A 20241-nucleotide genomic window follows, 5' to 3' on the forward strand; every position below is an offset into this window, starting at 1 on the left:
CTTTCATCTCCTCCACTTCTCCTCTCCCTGCTCCAGGCTGTCCCCTGGTCCTGGCTCATCAGCTGCTGGAGGGAGAGGTACAGGAACATTGCTCTGCAACTGCTCTCCCCCACAATCGATCCTCCTGCTGTCCGGGCCACTGCAAGAGTACCGAAGGTACCCCTCTGATGCTCAAAAGGTCCCTTCTTATGGGGGGACGGTGCTGCCCCCCTAAAAATTGCTGCCCTAGGCAAATGCCTTGTTTGCCTCACGGTAGATACGCCCCTGTGGGCACCAACCCTCCTCCATCCAAAATGATAAATGGTTTTAGTGATACTTGATTTTTGATATGGAGAGATATAAAAATTTAGCAAATTTTCAGCCCTAGTTTTTCAACATTTTCACCAATTTCATACAGCAAAATGAATCGATATGTTATATATTATTCATTTATTGTAATAACCACCGGAACTATTCATTTGTTTATGGAATTTGAGTGTTTGTTGTGTTTTTCTCCATTTTTGTATAGTTGTCTAAAGTACAGATCAGGGTTTCTCAACCAGGGTTCCTCCAGAGGTTGCTAGGGGTTCCTTGAGCAACGAGCAATATCCGCCTCTCAGATAGGTTCCCGCTGACACCATTGATATTGTTAGCTATCTATAAGGGGGTAATTCTTCCCACTGACCACAAGTGTAAGGAACATTCTTGGTGCTTCATCTTTGGTGTCAGTGGGAGGAACGGTTCACCATGCTTGGTGTTAGTGAAAGGAATGGTGCTTCATCTTTGGTGTCAGTGGGAGGAACGGTTCACCATTCTTGGTGTTAGTGAAAGGAATGGTGCTTCGTCTTTGGTGTCAGTGGGAGGAACAGTTCACCATGCTTGGTGTTAGTGAAAGGAATGGTGCTTCGTCTTTGGTGTCAGTGGGAGGAACGGTTCACCATGCTTGGTGTTAGTGAAAGGAATGGTGCTTCATCTATGGTGTCAGTGGGAGGAACGGTTCAGCATTCTTGGTGTTAGTGAAAGGAATGGTGCTTCATCTTTGGTGTCAGTGGGAGGAACGGTTCACCATTCTTGGTGTTGGTGAAAGGAATGGTGCTTCATCTTTGGTCTCAGTGGGAGGAACGGTTCACCATGCTTGGTGTTGGTGAAAGGAATGGTGCTTCGTCTTTGGTGTCAGTGGGAGGAACGGTTCACCAGTCTTGATGTTAGTGAAAGGTATGGTGCTTCGTCTTTGGTCTCAGTGGGAGGAACGGTTCACCATTCTTGGTGTTAGTAAGAGGAATGGTGCTTCGTCTTTGGTGTCAGTGGGAGGAATGGTTCACCATTCTTGGTGTTAATGAAAGGAATGGTGCTTCATCTTTGGTGTCAGTGGGAGGAATGGTTCACCATTCTTGGTGTTAGTGAAAGGAATGGTGCTTCGTTTTTGGTGTCAGTGGGAGGAACGGTTCACCATTGTTGGTGTTAGTGAAAGGAATGGTGCTTCGTCTTTGGTGTCAGTGGGAGGAACGGTTCACCATTGTTGGTGTTAGTGAAAGGAATGGTGCTTCGTCTTTGGTGTCAGTGGGAGGAACGGTTCACCATTCTTGGTGTTAGTGAAAGGAATGGTGCTTCATCTTTGGTGCCAGTGGAAGGAATGCTTCATCCCACTGACAGCCCTCTGCTCCATCAGTGCTGTCTATATCACTCATCTGGCTCCCTTCCTGGAGTCTCACGGCCGCTCCCCCCCGGCTCCCCTCACTCTGCTCTTCCATCTCCCGCCCAGCCCTGGTGCCCCTCAGGGCCTCCTCATACACAGTGCCATCTGCTTCTGGTCACCGGTGCGACGTCACCACGCAGGAACTGGCGGCTGGAGGCAGAGCACACTACGGTGCCGTGCATTTGTAGAGTAACAGTGCTGATGTTCCATTACTTATTACTGAAAAGAAATGAGGAATTAAAATGACATTTTTCCCATCAACTAATTTTAAATATTGACTTAAAGTAGGTGTAAACCCAGCCACTAAAATCTCATATCATCCTTAACGTGTCATTATCATCCAAAAAGTCATTTTTAGTTGTATTAAATCTGCAGCTTTCATTAAAGCACTCCTTGTTCAGGCACTTCTTGTTTTAGGGTGACAACCCCCTATCTCTGTCTCCCAATTTCACTCCTGCGTTGTCACCCTGTCACATGGGCTACCAGCAGGGGCAGACTGACAACTTATGGGGCCCCCGGGCAATAGGAGATCATGGGGCCCCTGTGTCCTTGCCCACACTCAAAGCACACCCAAAAAATCCTATAAAAAGGTACCAGGGGCATTTCATGGGGCCCCCTACGGCCCCTGGCCCTTGGGCAGTGCCCGACTACTTGAATGGTCAGTCCGCCCCTGGCTACCAATATAGAATACAAGTGGCCTTTTTCAACACACAGAGGTCACCATCAGGAAACCTGGCCTGAGAAATGCCGTGCCGCCATTGTTGAAGAGGATGAGAACATGTATTTTATTAAAATAAACAGTTGTTTATGACACACAATGCTTTTAGCAAATTAAATGTCATTCAGCTAGGGTTTACATCTACTTTAAGAATATTACCAAGGCATTTTTAAAACATTTTAAATAAATAAATAAAGTAAATGACATACTGTCAATGAATTCATGAATTAAACCCATAAAATTAGAACATAAATGCCTAAATTAAAAGTAAAAAAAAAAAAAAAAATTCCATAATAAATAAATCTGTAAAATAAAATCAGAATAAAAAAGAATAGCAAAAATTAATAATATTAATAATATTAATCAAATAAATCAATAAATTAAATAAATGTATAAATAAATACATAAATAAATTCCATGATTATCTGTAAAATCAATAAAAGAATAATAAAATAGAATAATAGTAAAATAAATAGATCCATAAAATAAATATTATTATTCTTATTATTGATCTTATTATTATTATTATTATTATTATTATTATTATTATATAACAGAAAAGTAGTTAAAAATTAAATAAATAATAAATAAATAATTAAAATTAAATAAAACAAAGACATCCATAAAAGAATATTAAAATAGAATAATAGTAAAATAAATAGATCCATAAAATAAATAAATATTATTATTATTGATATTAATAATAATAATTATTATTATTATTATTATTATATAACAGAAAAGTAGTAAAAAATGAAATAAATAAAAAATAATTAAATTAAATAAAACAAAGAAATCCATAAAAGAATAATAGTAAAATGAATAGATCCATTAAAAAAATATTATTAATATTAAAAAGAATTATTATTATTATTATTATTGTTGTTATATAACAAAAAAGTAGTACAAAATTAAATAAAAAATAAATAATTAATTAAAATTAAATATAAAAAAATAATCCATAAAAAGAATAATAAAATAATAGTAAAATAAATAAATCCATAAAATAAATAAATATTATTATTATGATTATTGATATTAATAATAATTCTTATTATTATTATTGATATTAATCATAATAATAATAATTCTTCTTATTATTATATAAAAGAAAAGTAGTAAAAATTCAATAAAAAAAATAATTAATTAATGTTAAATAAAACAAAGAAATCCATAAAATAATAATAAAATAGAATAGTAAAATAAACAGATCCATAAAATAAATAAATATTATTATTATTATTGATATTAATAATAATAATAATAATAATAATAATAATTATTATTATTATATAACAGAAAAGCAGTACAAAATGAAATAAATAAAAAGTAAATAAAATAAATGAGAAATTATTACTTTTGATAGATGATATGAATTTCCATCTGGATAATAGTGAGTGTTTAAAAATGCAGCCGTTGCCTGACCCAGAACACACAGAAAATGCTGGACCAATAACCAGATAAAGAGACACAGTCCACTAGATTTTTAATCTGTTTAAAATGATATTTTATATAGTAATCTGTTTTTTTTTTCAGGTTTATAAAGTGCTGACTTATTCCACAGTGTTGATTCGTTATCCTGCGAGGTGAGCAGCCTGGTGAGCTGATAAAGTGTTTCTAGTGAGGAATAAAGTGCTTTTTTTTTTAACTTGCAGTGAGATCTGAGACGGGTCAGGTGAGCAGTTGGCTCCACAGTAGGATATTCTGATGACAGCTGAGCGGGTAAGCAGCAAATCTAACAACTTGGCACACAGAATGGGGACGCGGTACATCGCCATGCTTGGAACTGCTGGGCCCCGAAGGGTTAACACATACGCTTATAGCAATGATGGATCTAATTCCCGTACGGAAAAACCATGCAGTACTGTAGGGAAGTGATGAGCAATTAATGGCATTACATTATTCAATTATATAACTGCTGATAAACAATCAAATGGGACTTCCAGTTCCACTTATCGCCAAAAAAAAGGAGCTCTTGGACTTGCAGCAGTCCCTGTAATTGTAAATGTATGTAAGTGGAGCCTCTCTAGACTTTTGTTACATTGTCAATTTTAAATGTACCCTGGGGTAGTGTCTAAAACGTGCTTTTTTTCCTTTCTTTCTGCAAAATATGTATTAAAATGCTTGAAGGCTATGTAGGGAGGTTGGGGGGAGTTATGGGGGGTTAGGTGACTCTGCAGTAGACTTGGTGGCCCTGTAGGGGATGAGGTTTCTGAAGAAGGCTTGGGAAAACTGTGGGGAATGGGGTTTCTGGAGGAAGCTGGGGGTCTCTGCAGGAGGTTGGAGACTTTTCAGGGGGGCTGTGGGAGACTGAAGGGTGCTGCAGGGGCTGGGGGCACTGTTGGAAGTTGGGGGCACTATGGATGACTGGAGGCTCTACAGTAGGCTGGGGGCTGGCACTGTGGGAGGTTGGAATTCACTATGTGAGTTTGAGGGGCTCTATTGGAGGCTAAAGGGCTTTGCAGTCCATTGTGAAAGGTTGGGGGGCACTATGAGAGTTGGGAGGCTCTGTGGGAGCATAGGGGATCTGCAGCTTTCTGGAGGCCTGGTAGGAGGGAAGTTGCAGGGGCTGGGAGGCACTGTTGGAAGTTGGGGGCACTATGGATGACTGAAGGCTTTACAGTAGGCTGGGTGCTTGCACTGCGGGAGGTTGGAATTCACTATGTGAGTTTGAGTGGTTCTATGGGGTCTTAAGGGGCTTTGCAGTCCATTGTGAAAGGTTGGGGGGCACTATGGATGACTGGAGGTTCTATAGTAGGCTGGGAGCTGGCACTGCGGGAGCTTGGAATTCACTATGTGAGTTTGAGGGGTTCTATGGGGGCTTAAGGGGCTTTGCAGTCTATTGTGAAAGGTTGGGGGCAGGGGCGGACTGACAACTCATGAGGTCCCTGGGCAATAGGGGATCCTGGGGCCCCTGTGTCCTCACCTACACTCAAACCACACCCCAAAAAGCCTATGAAACGTACCAGGGACATCTCATGGGGCCCCCTACTGAGCCCGGGCCCTCGGGTAGTGCCCAAGTTCCCCAATGGTCAGTCGACCCCTGGTTGGGGGGCACTATGGATGACTGGAGGCTCTACAGTAGGCTGGGGGCTGGCACTGCGGGAGGTTGGAATTCACTATGTGAGTTTGAGGGGTTCTATGGGGGCTTAAAGGGCTTTGCAGTCCATTGTGTAAGGTTGGGGGGCACTATGGATGACCGGAGGCTCTACAGTAGGCTGGTGGCTGGCACTGAGGGAGGTTGGAACTCACTATGTGAGTTTGAGGGACTCTATGGGGACTACGGGACTTTGCAGTCCATTGGGAAAGGTTGGGGGGCACTATGGGAGTTGGGAGGCTCTGTGGGAGCATAGGGGATCTGCAGCTTTGGGAGGCCTGGTAGGAGGAAAGCACAGGCCCGGTAGTTGAGAACCACTGCTCCACCACATTGTGATTGGTTTGCGAATGACAGGTTTCCTTTATAGAGAACGAGCCAGGCGTTTTATAATTTTGAACCCCAGATGTCTGCTGATATTTGGATCAGTCCCATGTGTGCATCCCTCTAATTTTAATATCACACAATTACAATGACTTCCGTCTTCCTGAATTTGGTCATAAGCCCTGCACCCTGGATCTGAGATGCGCCCTGGATCTGAGATGTACCCTGGATCTGAGATGCGCCCTGGATCTGAGATGCGCCCTGGATCTGAGATGCACCCTGGATCTGAGATGCGCCCTGGATCTGAGAAGCATCCTGGATCTGAGAAGCACCTGCCCATCATCATTCTTTCCAAAACCTGAGAAATGAACCTTTAGTAACAAAGTTAAATTACAATCAGCAGGGCCCACAGAAGAGTCTTTCCTGGCTACGGAAGATAAAAGGAGGTCTTCTTGATTTGACTAAAGGACAGTCATGGGTGTAGAACCATATTTTCAAAAGAGATCTGCCTTTATCATTTTTGAAACCCAATCTGTTGCAATTTGTTTCCTCCTCCTTTTAGCAATTGTTTTTTGTATGGAATGGAAGTTTCGTTCCTGTTTAAATGGGGAAAACAGAAAGGTCCATAGATATCCAGATCTTGTTAAAGACTTGGAAGGTTTGTCCATCCTGAAAATCATTGCCAGTCTACAACCACGTTCAGCGTTCTGCTCAACAAACGCCCTGTGAATGGATTTCCAGTAGAGTGGGTTACAATTGGACAAATCCATTTGTAGAACGGAGAACAATTAGATGAATTCGTCTGATGCATCCAATACTCTGGACCATGCACAACCGCTACAAGACTCATATACAACACTGTGCATGGTTTAGCATACAAGGTCAACTTGCAGGTCCAATATGTCTCCATGAGTTTGTGACACTTGGCTTGAAGCTCCCTTGAAGGCACGAGATAAAGTTTGGACCTCCGTGTTTTGTCAGTTAATTGCTGTTTGCCACACCACGTCAGGCTTGTGCTACGTGTACTGGAACTCCATCAAATATTCCAATAAATACTCAACCAAGTCTTAATTCTGAACGTTCCACTCACCTATGACAACATCCCTTTCTGAAAAAAGTTAGGAGCAAGCCGTTGAGGTCTAATAGAAACCCAAGAGTCCTTTAGAGTCTGGAACCCCCGAACCAAGTCCTTTTCTTGGTAGAAATATAGTAAACATTAACCAATGGTGGTAACTATTTTTCAGCAGCACCACATTAAACAAAAACATTTATATTTTAGGAGATCATGGAGAACAAACACAAGGAAGAAGGTAAGGAAAACCTTAAAACAGCAAGGGAAAGGAAGCAGGTTGTGAGAATGTAGCCATGTTGACATCTGCAATTTTTAGAAAAGTCAGACAACACAGTGCTATATCACAAATGAAAATCTCATATATTTTTTTTATACAATTCAAATAAGTAACTGCATCTTCATTGTCTCATAGCTATGGTCTTTTCTTGGCATCACATACACAAGGACACTTGAACATCCTTTCTGCAAGCATCATTCATTTACATAATTAAATCTATATCTGATAAAACATTTACAATATACACGTATTGGGATATTTCGAAGCCGTTTGGCACATCGAGGTTCTTACTGGTCCCTGTGAAATCTTATATTAAAGTTCTTAAGAGCTGTTGTTGCCCCCAGGACACTGAGCCAAGACAAAGCTCTCAGTGCACTGCTGGCTACTGGTGGACATGGATCTTCCTGAGATCCTTTGAAAACGGTTCCTGAAGTAACCACTGTTGCTCCATGACCTTTGCCTGTTCCTCAGGTATTCCTTGTAGTTCTTGGTGAGGAGGGTGTACAAGAATGGGTTGATGCAGCTGTTACTGTAAGTTAGGCATGTGGTTATATAATTGATGTTCCTGTTGGCTTTGGGGGTTAGAGGAAGAGATTCGTAGTACTGGACAAGAAGCTGCCAAATCCAGAAAGGGAGAAAGCAGGCCCAGAAGACCAGGACAATCGTGAAAATTAGATACAGAACCTTCTGGTTAGGCAACCTCTTGGTCTGCTTGAAGGAGGCAGTTTGTGACACCCAGTATGTCCTAGCCAGTCTAATGTACAAGTAGCCTATGATTAGCCCAGGACCTACTATACTTGTACAGAAAAGCACTGTTAAATAGACCCTGTAGGACACCTTACTCCACATGGGCAGGCAAATGCTCTTGTTGTCTTTGTGCACCAGCTTAATCATGATTAACATGGGCAAAGTTAGGAGTAGTGATACCAGCCAGACAACTATAGCAATGCACTTTCGATAGCTCTTAGATCTCTTGACCGTGTCCAAGGGCTTCAGAACTGCAAAATAGCGTTCAGTGCTCATTATGGTGAGGGTGAAAATACTGGCGTGCATGGTCAGGAAGTCCAAGCTGAAAAGGATGCGGCAACCAACATCCCCAAAATACCATTCCTGGATGAAATAAGTTCCCACAATAAAAGGGATGGTGAGTAGGTAAAGGAGATCGGCCAAGGCCAAGTTGATGATGTAGATGTACATGGAAGCTGCCGTGCGCATGGATTGACACATAACCACCAAAGTGTACACATTTCCTGCAACTCCTACTATACACATGAGGGATAAGATTACCCCGATTGTGAATGTGGCTATCATGTCCTCCATTGCACCTGAAGATGGCGGGAGATCCAAAGTTGTGTTTAAGGGGGTAGTTGCATTGGTCTTCAGGGGCATTTCTGTAGTCATGGATAATCTTCCTTGAGGTTCTTCATGAAAAGACATTCTTTTGTATGAAGGTAGATGGTTGCTTCTGCTGGAGGTTAGCTGGAAAACTTTAAGGCACCTCAACTAATATTCCTCAGAGAACTTTCTGTAAGAAATAAAAAAAAATCAGTCAATTATTGCATGTTCAGATGCATATGGCTTGCTGTAGCAGTCTAAATGTCTTTGCCAATACTGTCATCTAGTAAACTCCAATGTGAACTAGTAGAGTAGAAATGAAAGTTTTTCTAGATCAGAGGTAGGCACCATATGGGTAGACATGGCATTTGTTAAACTTTGTTTCTAAAGAGCTTTTTGGAATCTTTGGTGGATCCCGATCACTTTCTCAAACACGTATACAGGGGTAGAACAGTGGTGTATTTAGGTTTTGTGCTGCCCTAGGCAACACACAAATCGGTGCCCCCCTCAGAGAGAGCCTGACATTGACCAACAACACCCTTGGCCCCACCCGAGTGAGCCTTTCGCTACCACTGCCCGCCATACACCAGCTCCCATCCCCCATGGCGAGAGAGAAAAAGACCCTCACCTTCACAGCTCCAGACATCCCCAGGAACGAGATTCGGGCTGTGCATACACTGTCATGTAACCCGCAACCTCTCTCGGAACCCACCAGGTTCTCATGCCATGTGTGTCCCTTCTTCCGTCGCTTCTTTTGAGGAGCAGTGCTGCCCCCCCCCCCCCCTGAAAAATGCTTCCTTAGGCAACTGCCTTGTCTTCCTTGTGATAAATACACCCCTGGGTAGAAATTCCTTTATCTAACATAAAAGGGGAGACACACTCTCTGCAATATGAACAGTTCAATCATTAATAATTCCAGAGATGTTTAGGTCTCTCAACTTTACTTACTACCACTTTTTATTTCACTATATAAACTTGGCAGGGCTTTTAATATACAAATCTGCTAAACCTGCTTCTCTCAGTAATTTATTGTTTATGCCTGCCCTCTTTGTAGAGCCAACAGGAGTCATATGGTATATTTCCCTCCATCTAGGACCTGCTGAGGAACACGAGTAGCCACCCACAGCTCCTATTTTGTGTACAGTATGTGGCTGACTGTTAGAGTATGGAAAGTTCCTGAGCTATATGTTTTTCTGAATTTCACATTTTGTACCATTTTGTACCATTTTGTACCATTTTGTACGTTGAGCTCAGGGATTCTCAACCAGGGTTCCACAGACTCCTAGGGTTCCTCAAGAGGTGGTTAGGGGTTCCTTGAGCTGTGGCAGGTTGACCTCCTATATGACGGTGCCTCCATAGTTCCAGGTCTAACGCCAAATGGCAGAACCATTAGTATGACACCAATGAACATTTAGCTGACTTTGGTGTTCTGACTGTTGTAAGGATTTGATTCTTTCGACTGGCCACCAATGTAAGGAACATTCTTTCCATTGATCCCAGATGAATTCATTTTTTGCAGGGGTTCCCCAAGACCTGAAAATTATTTCAAGGGTTCCTCTATGGTAAAAAAAGTTTGGGAAAGGCTGGTTTAGATGCAAACTGTGTATAAAATTTGCACAACATGTCTGATATCATCCATTTAGGTTAGAACCAGCCTAAAGCACGGTTGAAATGATTGGAAATTGTGTGTACAAGTTAAACTGTCTGCCGTGAAGGGTGAAAAAAAGAAACTGGATGTTTTTGAAGCATACAACTAATGCCCATCCTTAGAAAAACCACTTTGGCTGCTTCTGTCGGTCGGATTACAAACAGGCTTTTTGGGCTGATTCTGCTTATTGATTCGTTTGCCTGCCTGAGGACCCCACAGAGTACCCAGGATGGCAACCCCTGAGACACAGAGAGTGACCAAAGTGACCCTGCATGGAGAAAGGGTTTCTCCACCCATGAACTTGGAAAGCTACGTGTTCCTCTCCGCGCTGGGTGACCACAGTCTCAGATGTAAAGCTAATTTGATCTTTTTTCCTCTTACTGTGGATTTAATCGGTATGGTTTGTATCCCTTTTTGAAGCCTTTTCCTCTGTTTCTGAATCAATTTACTACACCAGTGGTCTTCAAACTGCAGCCCGGGGGCTAGATGCAGCCCTTTGCCTTCCTATATCTGGACCTTGGAGCACTATTCCTCCCACTGACACCAATGGTGGGGAACAATATCTCGTGCTAACACTAATGATGGCGCACCATTCCTCCCATGGACACCAACAATGGTAAACCATAACTGCTACTGACACCAATGATGGGGTAATATTCCTGCCACTGACACAAATGATGGGGCACTATTCCTCCCACTGACACCAATGATGGGGAACAATATCTTGTGGTAACACAAATGATGGGGCACCATTCCTCCCATGGACACAAACAATGGTAAACCATTACTGCCACTGACACCAATGATGGGGTAATATTCCTGCCACTGACACCAATGATGGGGCACTATTCCTCCCACTGACACCAATGATGGGGAAATATATCTCGTGCTAACACTAATGATGGGGCACTATTCCTCCCACTGACACCAATGATGGGGCACTATTCCTCCCACTGACACCAATGATGGGGAACAATATCTCGTACTAACACTAATGATGGGGCACTATTCCTCCCATGGACACCAACAATGGTAAACAATTACTGCCACTGACACCAATGATGGGGCACTATTCCTCCCACTGACACCAATGATGGGGAACTATATCTCGTACTAACACTAATGATGGGACACTATTCCTCCCATGGACACCAACAATGGTAAACCATTACTGCTACTGACACCAATGATGGGGCAATATTCCTGCCACTGACACCAATGATGGGGTAATATTCCTGCCACTGACACCAATAATGGGGAACAATATCTCGTGATAACACTAATGATGGGGCACTATTCCTCCCACTGGCACCAATGATGGGGAAATATATCTCGTGCTAACACTAATGATGGGGCACTATTCCTCCCACTGACACCAATGATGGGGCACTATTCCTCCCACTGACACCAATGATGGGGAACAATATCTCGTACTAACACTAATGATGGGGCACTATTCCTCCCATGGACACCAACAATGGTAAACCATTACTGCCACTGACACCAATGATGGGGCAATATTCCTGCCACTGACACCAATGATGGAGAACTATATCTCATACTAACACTAATGATGGGGCACTATTCCTCCCACTGACACCAATGATGGGGAACTATATCTTGTACTAACACTAATGATGGGGCACTATTCCTCACACAGATGTCAACAATGGTAAACCATTACTGCCAATGACAGCAATGATGGGGCACTATTCCTTCCCCTGATACCAATAATGGGGCACTGTTCCTCCCAGTGACACCAATGATGGAGCACTATTCCTTCCCCTGGTACCAACAATGGGGCACTATTCCTCCCAGTAACACAAATGATGGGGCACTATTCCTCCCAGTGACACCAATGATGGGGCACTATTCCTTCCCCTGATACCAATAATGGGGCACTGTTTCTCCCAGTGACACCAATGATGGAGCACTATTCCATCCCCTGGTACCAACAATGGGGCACTATTCCTCCCAGTAACACAAATGATGGGGCACTATTCCTTCCCCTGGTACCAACAATGGGGCACTATTCCTCCCACTGACACCAATGATGGGGAACTATTCCTTCCACTAATACCAGTGATGAGGCAGTGTTTTCTCCAATCGATGCCTGGTCATTTTCTCACACTGAAAGACTGCCCCCCCAAAGTCTGAAGGACAGTAAACTGGCCCCTTTTTGGAGACTCCTGTACTACACTATAAGGTCTCTCCCACCTCTAATCTTTTCTTTGAAAAAGAATCTCTGAGCTGTACCAGAGATCCCTGGCCAAGTCTTCAGAATCCTTTTGGTTGGCATTTGACCACCACACCCTAGACTCTGCTCTGATAGGGGGAAGGGGCGGACTGACCATTCGAGAACTCGGGCACTGCCCGAGGGCCCAGGGTCAGTAGGGGGCCCCATGAAATGCCCCTGGTACCTTTCATATGCTTTTTTGGGTGTATTTTGAGTTTGGGCAAGGACACAGGGGCCCCATGGTCCCCTATTGCCCGGGGCGCCATGAATTGTCAGTTCGCCCCTGATAGGGGGTCTTTGGTCTGTTCCATACACTGACTGCACTGCATCACCAACTTATCAGGGTACTTGCACATAGTGCAGATGTTTGAACATCAGTATTCCTGGCAGGAATTTCTTGCATTTATTTTGCGTCTATCTGCTCATACAAGCGTTAAATAAATTCTAGCTTCAAGAATGCAGTTCAATTGTATGCATCTATTTGCAAGTATCTGCACGTGTACATGCGTAAATGACTAACCGGCAACTCAGATTTGTATGCCTTTTATACACAACGCATTTCTGTGCACCTGTGTGTATAGGCACATTGAACAGAAAAATATGGATTTACGTCAGTAAAAATATATATGTATATAAACACGTTGCATTTTTGGCAGTGGTTTGCAGGAGAGCTAAAAACAACCTACAATTTACCTTTAGTGATTTTACACGTCTAAAAGAATAAATTCCTACTGCATCCTCTTAGCTTGCTACAAAATGACAATGTTGCATTCTGGTCACTTGGAGAAGAGGAGACTAAGGAAATGCTTCCTCCTGCCTGCAGTAGACTAATGACATCAACTCAGCCTGGGGGAAAGAAACCTGAGGAAATGCTTCCTTCTGCCTCATCTCAGCCTGGGGGAGAGGAGACTGAGTAAATGCTGCCTCCTGCCTGCAGCAGACTGATGCCATCATCTTAGCCTGTGGGAAGAAGCCTGAGGAAATGCTTCCTCCTGCCTGCAGCAGACAGCAGACAGCAGACTGCTGACATCCTATCTGCCTGGGTGAAAGAAGTCCATGGAAATGCTTCCTGCTGCCTCAACTCAGCCTGCAGGAGAGGAGACTGAGGACATGCTATCTACTGCCTGCAGAAGAACAATGACATTGTCTCAGCCTGGGGTAAAGAAGCCTAAGGAAATGCCTCCTCCTTCCTCATCTCAGCCTGGGGGAGAGGAGACTGAGTAAATACTTCTTTTTGCCTGCAACAGACTGATGACATCCTCACTTCCTGGGTGAAAAAAGATTGTGGAAATGCTTCCTCCTGCCTCATCTCAGCCTGGGGGGGAGAAGATTGAGAAGATGCTTCCTCCTGCCTGCAGCAGACTGATGACATCTCAGCCTGGGGGAAAGAAGCCTGAGGAAATGCTTCCTCCTGCTTCATCTCAACCTGGGGAGGGGGGGGGGGGAGACTGAGGAAATGCTTCCCCTCCTGCCTGCAGCAGACAGGTGACATTATCACAGCCTAGGAAACATATACAGGGACAATATTATTGGTCAGAAAATTCTATCTTTTCTCATTAAAAAGCCATCCTTGTGCTCCATTCCACGATGAGATGATGCTAGCAGTGATCCCCCAGTGATCAGAATGAAACATTGTAACTTAGTAGAAGGCAAGAGGGAGCATTTCCTCAGTCTCCCCTCCCCCAGTGATCAGACTGTACATTGTAACTTAGTAGTAGGCAGGAGGAAGCATTTCCTCAGTCTCCCCTCCCCAGCGATCAGACTGTACATTGTAACGTAGTAGTAGGCAGGAGGAAGCATTTCCCCAGTCTCTCCTTCCCGAGTGATCAGACTGTACATTGTAACTTTGTAGAAGGAGGAGGAAGCATTTCCTCAGTCTCCCCTCCCCTAGTGATCAGACTCTACATTGTAACTTTGTAGAAGGAGGAGCAAGCATTTCCTCAGTCTCCCCTCCCCCAGTGATCAGACTGTATATTGTAACGTTGTAGAAGAAGAAGGAGGCATTTCCTCAGTCTCCCCTCCTCCAGTGATCAGACTCTACATTGTAACTTAGTAGTAGGCAGGAGGAAGCATTTCCCCAGTCTCCCCTCCCCCAGTGATCAGACTACATTGTAACTTTGTAGCAAATCACAAAGTGAGAGACTGCAGCAGGGTCTGATCTGTGTCAGACATTTGTGAATACAACCAAGAACAGCACAGGCACCAGGACCACATCATTAGATCACCCCCGAACCAGCATCTTAGTCCAGGAAATGGATGAACCTGAACAAAGAAGGTCCTGTTAATTGGGAAAGAAGACAAAGGCAGTGTGGGGGGGAGTGCTGTGATCTCTCGGAGGGGAGTGCTGTGATCTCTGGGAGGGGAGTGCTGTGATCTCTCGGAGGGGAGTGCTGTGATCTCCGGGAGGGGAGTGCTGTGATCTCTCAGAGGGGAATGCTGTGATCTCTCGGAGGGGAGTGCTGTGATCTCTCGGAGGGGAGTGCTGTGATCTCTCGGAGGGGAGTCCTGTGATCTCGGAGAGGGGAGTGCTGTGATCTCCGGGAGGGGAGTATTGAGATCTCTGGGAGGGGAGTGCTGTGATCTCTGGGAGGGGAGTGCTGTGATCTCTCAGAGGGGAGTGCTGTGATCTCTGGGAGGGGAGTGCTGTGATCTCTCGGAGGGGAGTGCTGTGATCTCCGGGAGGGGAGTGCTGTGATCTCCGGGAGGGGAGTGCTGTGATCTCTCGGAGGGGAGTGCTGTGATCTCCGAGAGGGGAGTGCTGTGATCTCCGGGAGGGGAGTATTGAGATCTCTCGGAGGGGAGTGCTGTGATCTCTCGGAGGGGAGTGATGTGATCTCTCGGAGGGGAGTGCTGTGATCTCTGGGAGGGGAGTGCTGTGATCTCTCAGGGGGGAGTGCTGTGATCTGTCGGAGGGGAGTGCTGTGATCTCTCGGAGGGGAGTGCTGTGATCTCTCGGAGGGGAGTGCTGTGATCTCCGGGAGGGGAGTGCTGTGATCTCTCGGAGGGGAGTGCTGTGATCTCCGGGAGGGGAGTATTGAGATCTCTTGGAAGGGAATGCTGTGATCTCTTGGAGGGGAGTGCTGTGATCTCTGGGAGGGGAGTGCTGTGATCTCTCAGGGGGGAGTGCTGTGATCTCCGGGAGGGGAGTGCTGTGATCTCCGGGAGGGGAGTGCTGGGATCTCTCGGAGGGGAATGCTGTGATCTCTCGAAGGGGAGTGCTGTGATCTCCCGGAGGGGAGTGCTGTGATCTCTCAGAGGGGAGTGCTGTGATCTCTGGGAGGGGAGTGCTGTGATCTCTGGGAGGGGAGTGCTGTGATCTCTCGGAGGGGAGTGCTGTGATCTCTCGGAGGGGAGTCCTGTGATCTCGGAGAGGGGAGTGCTGTGATCTCTGGGAGGGGAGTGTTGTGATCTCTCAGAGGGGAGTGCTGTGATCTCTCGGAGGGGAGTGCTGTGATCTCCGGGAGGGGAGTGCTGTGATCTTCGGGAGGGGGGTGCTGTGATCTCTCGGAGGGGAGTGCTGTGATCTCTGGGAGGGGAGTGCTGTGATCTCTCGGAGGGGAGTGCTGTGATCTCTCGGAGGGGAGTGCTGTGATCTCTCGGACGGGAGTGCTGTGATCTCCGGGAGGGGAGTGCTGTGATCTTCGGGAGGGGGGTGCTGTGATCTCTCGGAGGGGAGTGCTGTGATCTCTGGGAGGGGAGTGCTGTGATCTCTCGGAGGGGAGTGCTGTGATCTCTCAGAGGGGAGTGCTGTGATCTCTGGGAGGGGTAATAAATACCTGGGGGCGTTGCGCTGACACACACAATACTGAGCATGCATTTCACATAAAAAAGTCCACCTAAAGCATTGAGAAAGCTAAGAGTTAAATGAGATCGTCTTCTGAATGACAACCAGCCATGATCTGCATTGGTGACTATGAGAGGAGCCTGGGGGACCTGCACCAGGGTGGGCTCACACAAGAGGCCTCCACCCTGTGGGCCCCCCCCCCCCCCGCAGAATGCTGCACCTCCACTAAGAGCACAGCGATGCCCATCGACTTCCACACCGACGTGATGATTTCCAATAAAAAATGAGACTCAGAATATTGCTGCGTGTTCTTATCAGCATTTTTCCAGCTCCCTGCAATGCCACGACGGGCAGCATTCCTAAACCACAGAGTTTTTTCTTTCAATCCCAGCATGCCAATTAGATAAAGATTGCAATGAAAGTTGCGAAAACTGACCAGCCCACCGACCCCAACCGACATCCGGAAATATCATACGATATATTGGATACTTTGGGGGTTTTTTAGCATCACTTGCAACTGTTGCACACTACATGCGTTTCAGTTGCTTTTCTTCTGCATCCAAAACACACAGAAAGTATGTTATATGGTGGTCAATGTCATAATTCTCATCAGTGCTTGCAGTTCCAGTGTGTTCCGGTTACAGAGAAAAAAACAGAACAGGATGCATTTTTCCTGCACTGAGCTGGACTGGAACGCAGCAAAATGCATCAAAAAGCATCAAAAACGCACCGGAATGAACCAAAAACACTCCAGAATGTGCCAAAAACACGGCAAAAATGCGCATGCAGAAACGCATCCGGAACGCATCTGGACTACATTCTATGGTGTAAACCGACTCTTAAGCTGAGGCACTCAGCTTGGTTTCTCTGCAGACCTGCACCAGATTTTGCACCCTGCAGTTTTAGTAACTCCCCCCCCCATGTTACTCTTTGTATCTCTCTATTGCCTGCCTGATCAATGTTTATAAACAATGTTACTTTGTATCTCTTTGTCGCCTGCCTGATCGATGTTTATAAACAATGTTACTTTGTATCTCTCTATCGCCTGTCTGATCAATGTTTATAAACAATGTTACTTTGTATCTCTCTGTCGCCTGTCTGATCAATATTTATAAACAATGTTACTTTGTATCTCTTTGTCGCCTGCCTGATCGATGTTTATAAACAATGTTACTTTGTATCTCTTTGTCGCCTGCCTGATCGATGTTTATAAACAATGTTACTTTGTATCTCTCTATCGCCTGTCTGATCAATGTTTATAAACAATGTTACTTTGTATCTCTCTATCGCCTGTCTGATCAATATTTATAAACAATGTTACTTTGTATCTCTCTGTCACCTGTGTGATCAATGTTTATAAACAATGTTACTTTGTATCTCTCTATCGCCTGTCTGATCAATATTTATAAACAATGTTACTTTGTATCTCTTTGTCACCTGTGTGATCAATGTTTATAAACAATGTTACTTTGTATCTCTCTGTCGCCTGTCTGATCAATGTTTATAAACAATGTTACTTTGTATCTCTCTATCGCCTGTCTGATCAATGTTTATAAACAATGTTACTTTGTATCTCTCTATTGTCTGCCTGAACAATGTTTATAAACAATGTTACGTTGTATCTCTCTATCTCCCGTCTGATCGATGTTTATAAACAATGTTACTTTGTATCTCTCTATCGCCTGCCTGAACAATGTTTATAAGCAATGTTACTTTGTATCTCTCTATTGTCTGTCTGAACAATGTTTATAAGCAATGTTACTTTGTATCTCTCTATTGTCTGTCTGAACAATGTTTATAAGCAATGTTACTTTGTATCTCTCTATTGTCTGTCTGAACAATGTTTATAAGCAATGTTACTTTGTATCTCTCTATTGTCTGTCTGAACAATGTTTATAAGCAATGTTACTTTGTATCTCTCTATCACCTGCCTGAACAATTTTCATAAGCAATAGTGGAGATTTACTAAGGACCAGTTCACACGACATGCGCTTCAGTTGCTTTTTTTCTGCATCCAAAACGCACAGAAAGTAGGTTACATGGTGGTCAATGTCATAGTTCACATCAGTGCTTGCAGTTCCAGTGCGTTCCGGTTGCAGAAAAAAAAAGAACAGGCTGCATTTTTCCTGCACAGAACTGTACTGGAATGCAGTAAAATGCATCAAAAATGCACTGGCATTCACCAACAATGCACTGGAAAGCACATGTCCTATTTAAATTGGAGAAAAAGAAAGTGGAAAAAATGAAAGCATGAAAAAATGCACCGGAATGCATCAAAAACAGTCCAGAATATGCCAAAAATGTGGCAAAAATGCGCATGCAGAAATGCATCTGGATTACATTTTATGGTGTGAACCGACCCTTAAGCTGAAGCACTCAGGTTCTGGCACAGCTGTGCATGGCAGCCAATCAGCTTCTAACTTCAGCTTGTTCAGTTAAGCTTTGACAATAAAATCTGGAAGCTGATTGGTTTCTCTGCAGAGCTGCACCAGATTTTGCACCCTGCAGTTTTAGCACCCCCCCCCCCCATGTTACTCTTTTCATCTCTCTATTGCCTGCCTGATCAATATTTATAAACAATGTTACTTTGTATCTATCGCCTATCTGATCAATATTTATAAACAATGTTACTTTGTATCTATCGCCTATCTGATCAATATTTATAAACAATGTTACTTTGTATCTATCGCCTATCTGATCAATATTTATAAGCAATGTTACTTTGTATCTTTTTTTGTCTGCTTGAACAATGTTTATAAACAATGTTACTTTGTATCTCTCTATCGCCTGTCTGATCAATATTTATAAACAATGTTACTTTGTATTTCTCTATCCCCTGTTTGATCGATGTTTATAAACAATGTTACTCTGTATCTCTCTATCGCCTGTCTGATCAATGTTTATAAACAATGTTACTCTGTATCTCTCTATCGCCTGTCTGATCAATGTTTATAAACAATGTTACTCTGTATCTCTCTATCGCCTGTCTGATCAATGTTTATAAACAATGTTACTTTGTATCTCTCTATCGCCTCTCTGATCAATGTTTATAAACAATGTTACTTTGTATCTCTCTATTGCCTGTCTAAACAATTTTCATAAACAATAGGAGAGATTTACTAAAACTGGAGCACTCAGAATCTGGTGCAGCTGTGCATGGCAACCAATCAGCTTCTAACTTCAACTTGTTCAAATAAGCTTTGAAAATAAAACCTGGAATCTGATTGGTTTCTTTGCAGACCTGCACCAGATTCTGCACCCTGCAGTTTTAGTAAATCAGCCCCCTTGTGTCTGTCATTTCAGACCGCTTACATGTGTATGCACCGTGTGCCTCCCCCCTACCCCATTTAGGACAGAGACTACATCTGGTGCAGACGCTTTGCGACGAATGCGAAGCGCTGCAGTGGTGAATGGGAATCGCTACAGATGCGCCGTGTGCATGTAGCTACAGCGAGAATGCAGCAAGGTGTTCCATGAGTGCCAGGGTCAGGGTGACTGCAGATGAACCCTCTGTGTGCAGACAGTGGCAGTGTTTATATAGTCAACGTCAGCGAATCACAGCTGGCAAAGATTAGGGTACACCCCTACTGACCCCCCCAACTCCTCCAAATGAATTCAAATGAGACCTAAAGCGATGACCTCTGAAGAGCCCCAGAGACGGCGCAAGAGCCCCGCATGAGGCGTAATAATGAGGATGAATGAATGGCCACAGGGACCCATTATTGCTGTGCAGATGATTGGAGCAGGGGGGGGAGTTAACCCTTGTCAATGTATAGGGACCCAATGGTGGGGAGGGCTCATGCAGCAGTAGTCATTGCAGGTGGTCTGTTTGATACACTATGCCCATCTGTAGCATCTCTGCTTACCTGGCTGCTGAGGGGTCCCAGAATGGGAGAAACAACTTGTCCAGTCTGCCCTCTGTCTTCTAGGCTGCTGCATGCTGACAGTTGGTGTCATTGTGAATTCTCTGCGCCTGTCTGATCCCTGGGGATGGCTGTGTGATACCTGGGGATGGCTGTCTGATCCCTGGGGATGGCTGTGTGATACCTGGGGATGTCAATGCAGCATCTGGAGAGGC

General features: G+C 44.2%; 1 protein-coding gene across 1 annotated transcript in view; it reads right to left on the reverse strand.

Moving 5' to 3' along the window:
• Positions 1-3862: 3862 nt before the first annotated feature.
• LOC149435773 (urotensin-2 receptor-like) overlaps positions 3863-20241 on the reverse strand; it is a 16446-nt gene continuing 67 nt past the window's right edge. Inside the window, exons 1-2 of the mRNA XM_089662448.1 lie at positions 20030-20241; positions 3863-8685 (exon numbers count right to left, since the gene is read on the reverse strand). The exon at positions 20030-20241 is cut by the window's right edge and continues 67 nt beyond it. Of these exons, the coding sequence (XP_089518574.1) occupies positions 7482-8597 (1116 nt within the window). The 5' untranslated portion in view covers positions 8598-8685; positions 20030-20241 and the 3' untranslated portion in view covers positions 3863-7481. The remainder of the gene's footprint in view (positions 8686-20029) is intronic.

This window comes from Staurois parvus, unplaced genomic scaffold, assembly GCF_062004578.1.
Source record: "Staurois parvus isolate SC_StPar_1 unplaced genomic scaffold, SC_StPar_1.0 ptg001477l, whole genome shotgun sequence".
In the NCBI taxonomy this organism is placed as follows: Eukaryota; Metazoa; Chordata; class Amphibia; order Anura; family Ranidae; genus Staurois; species Staurois parvus.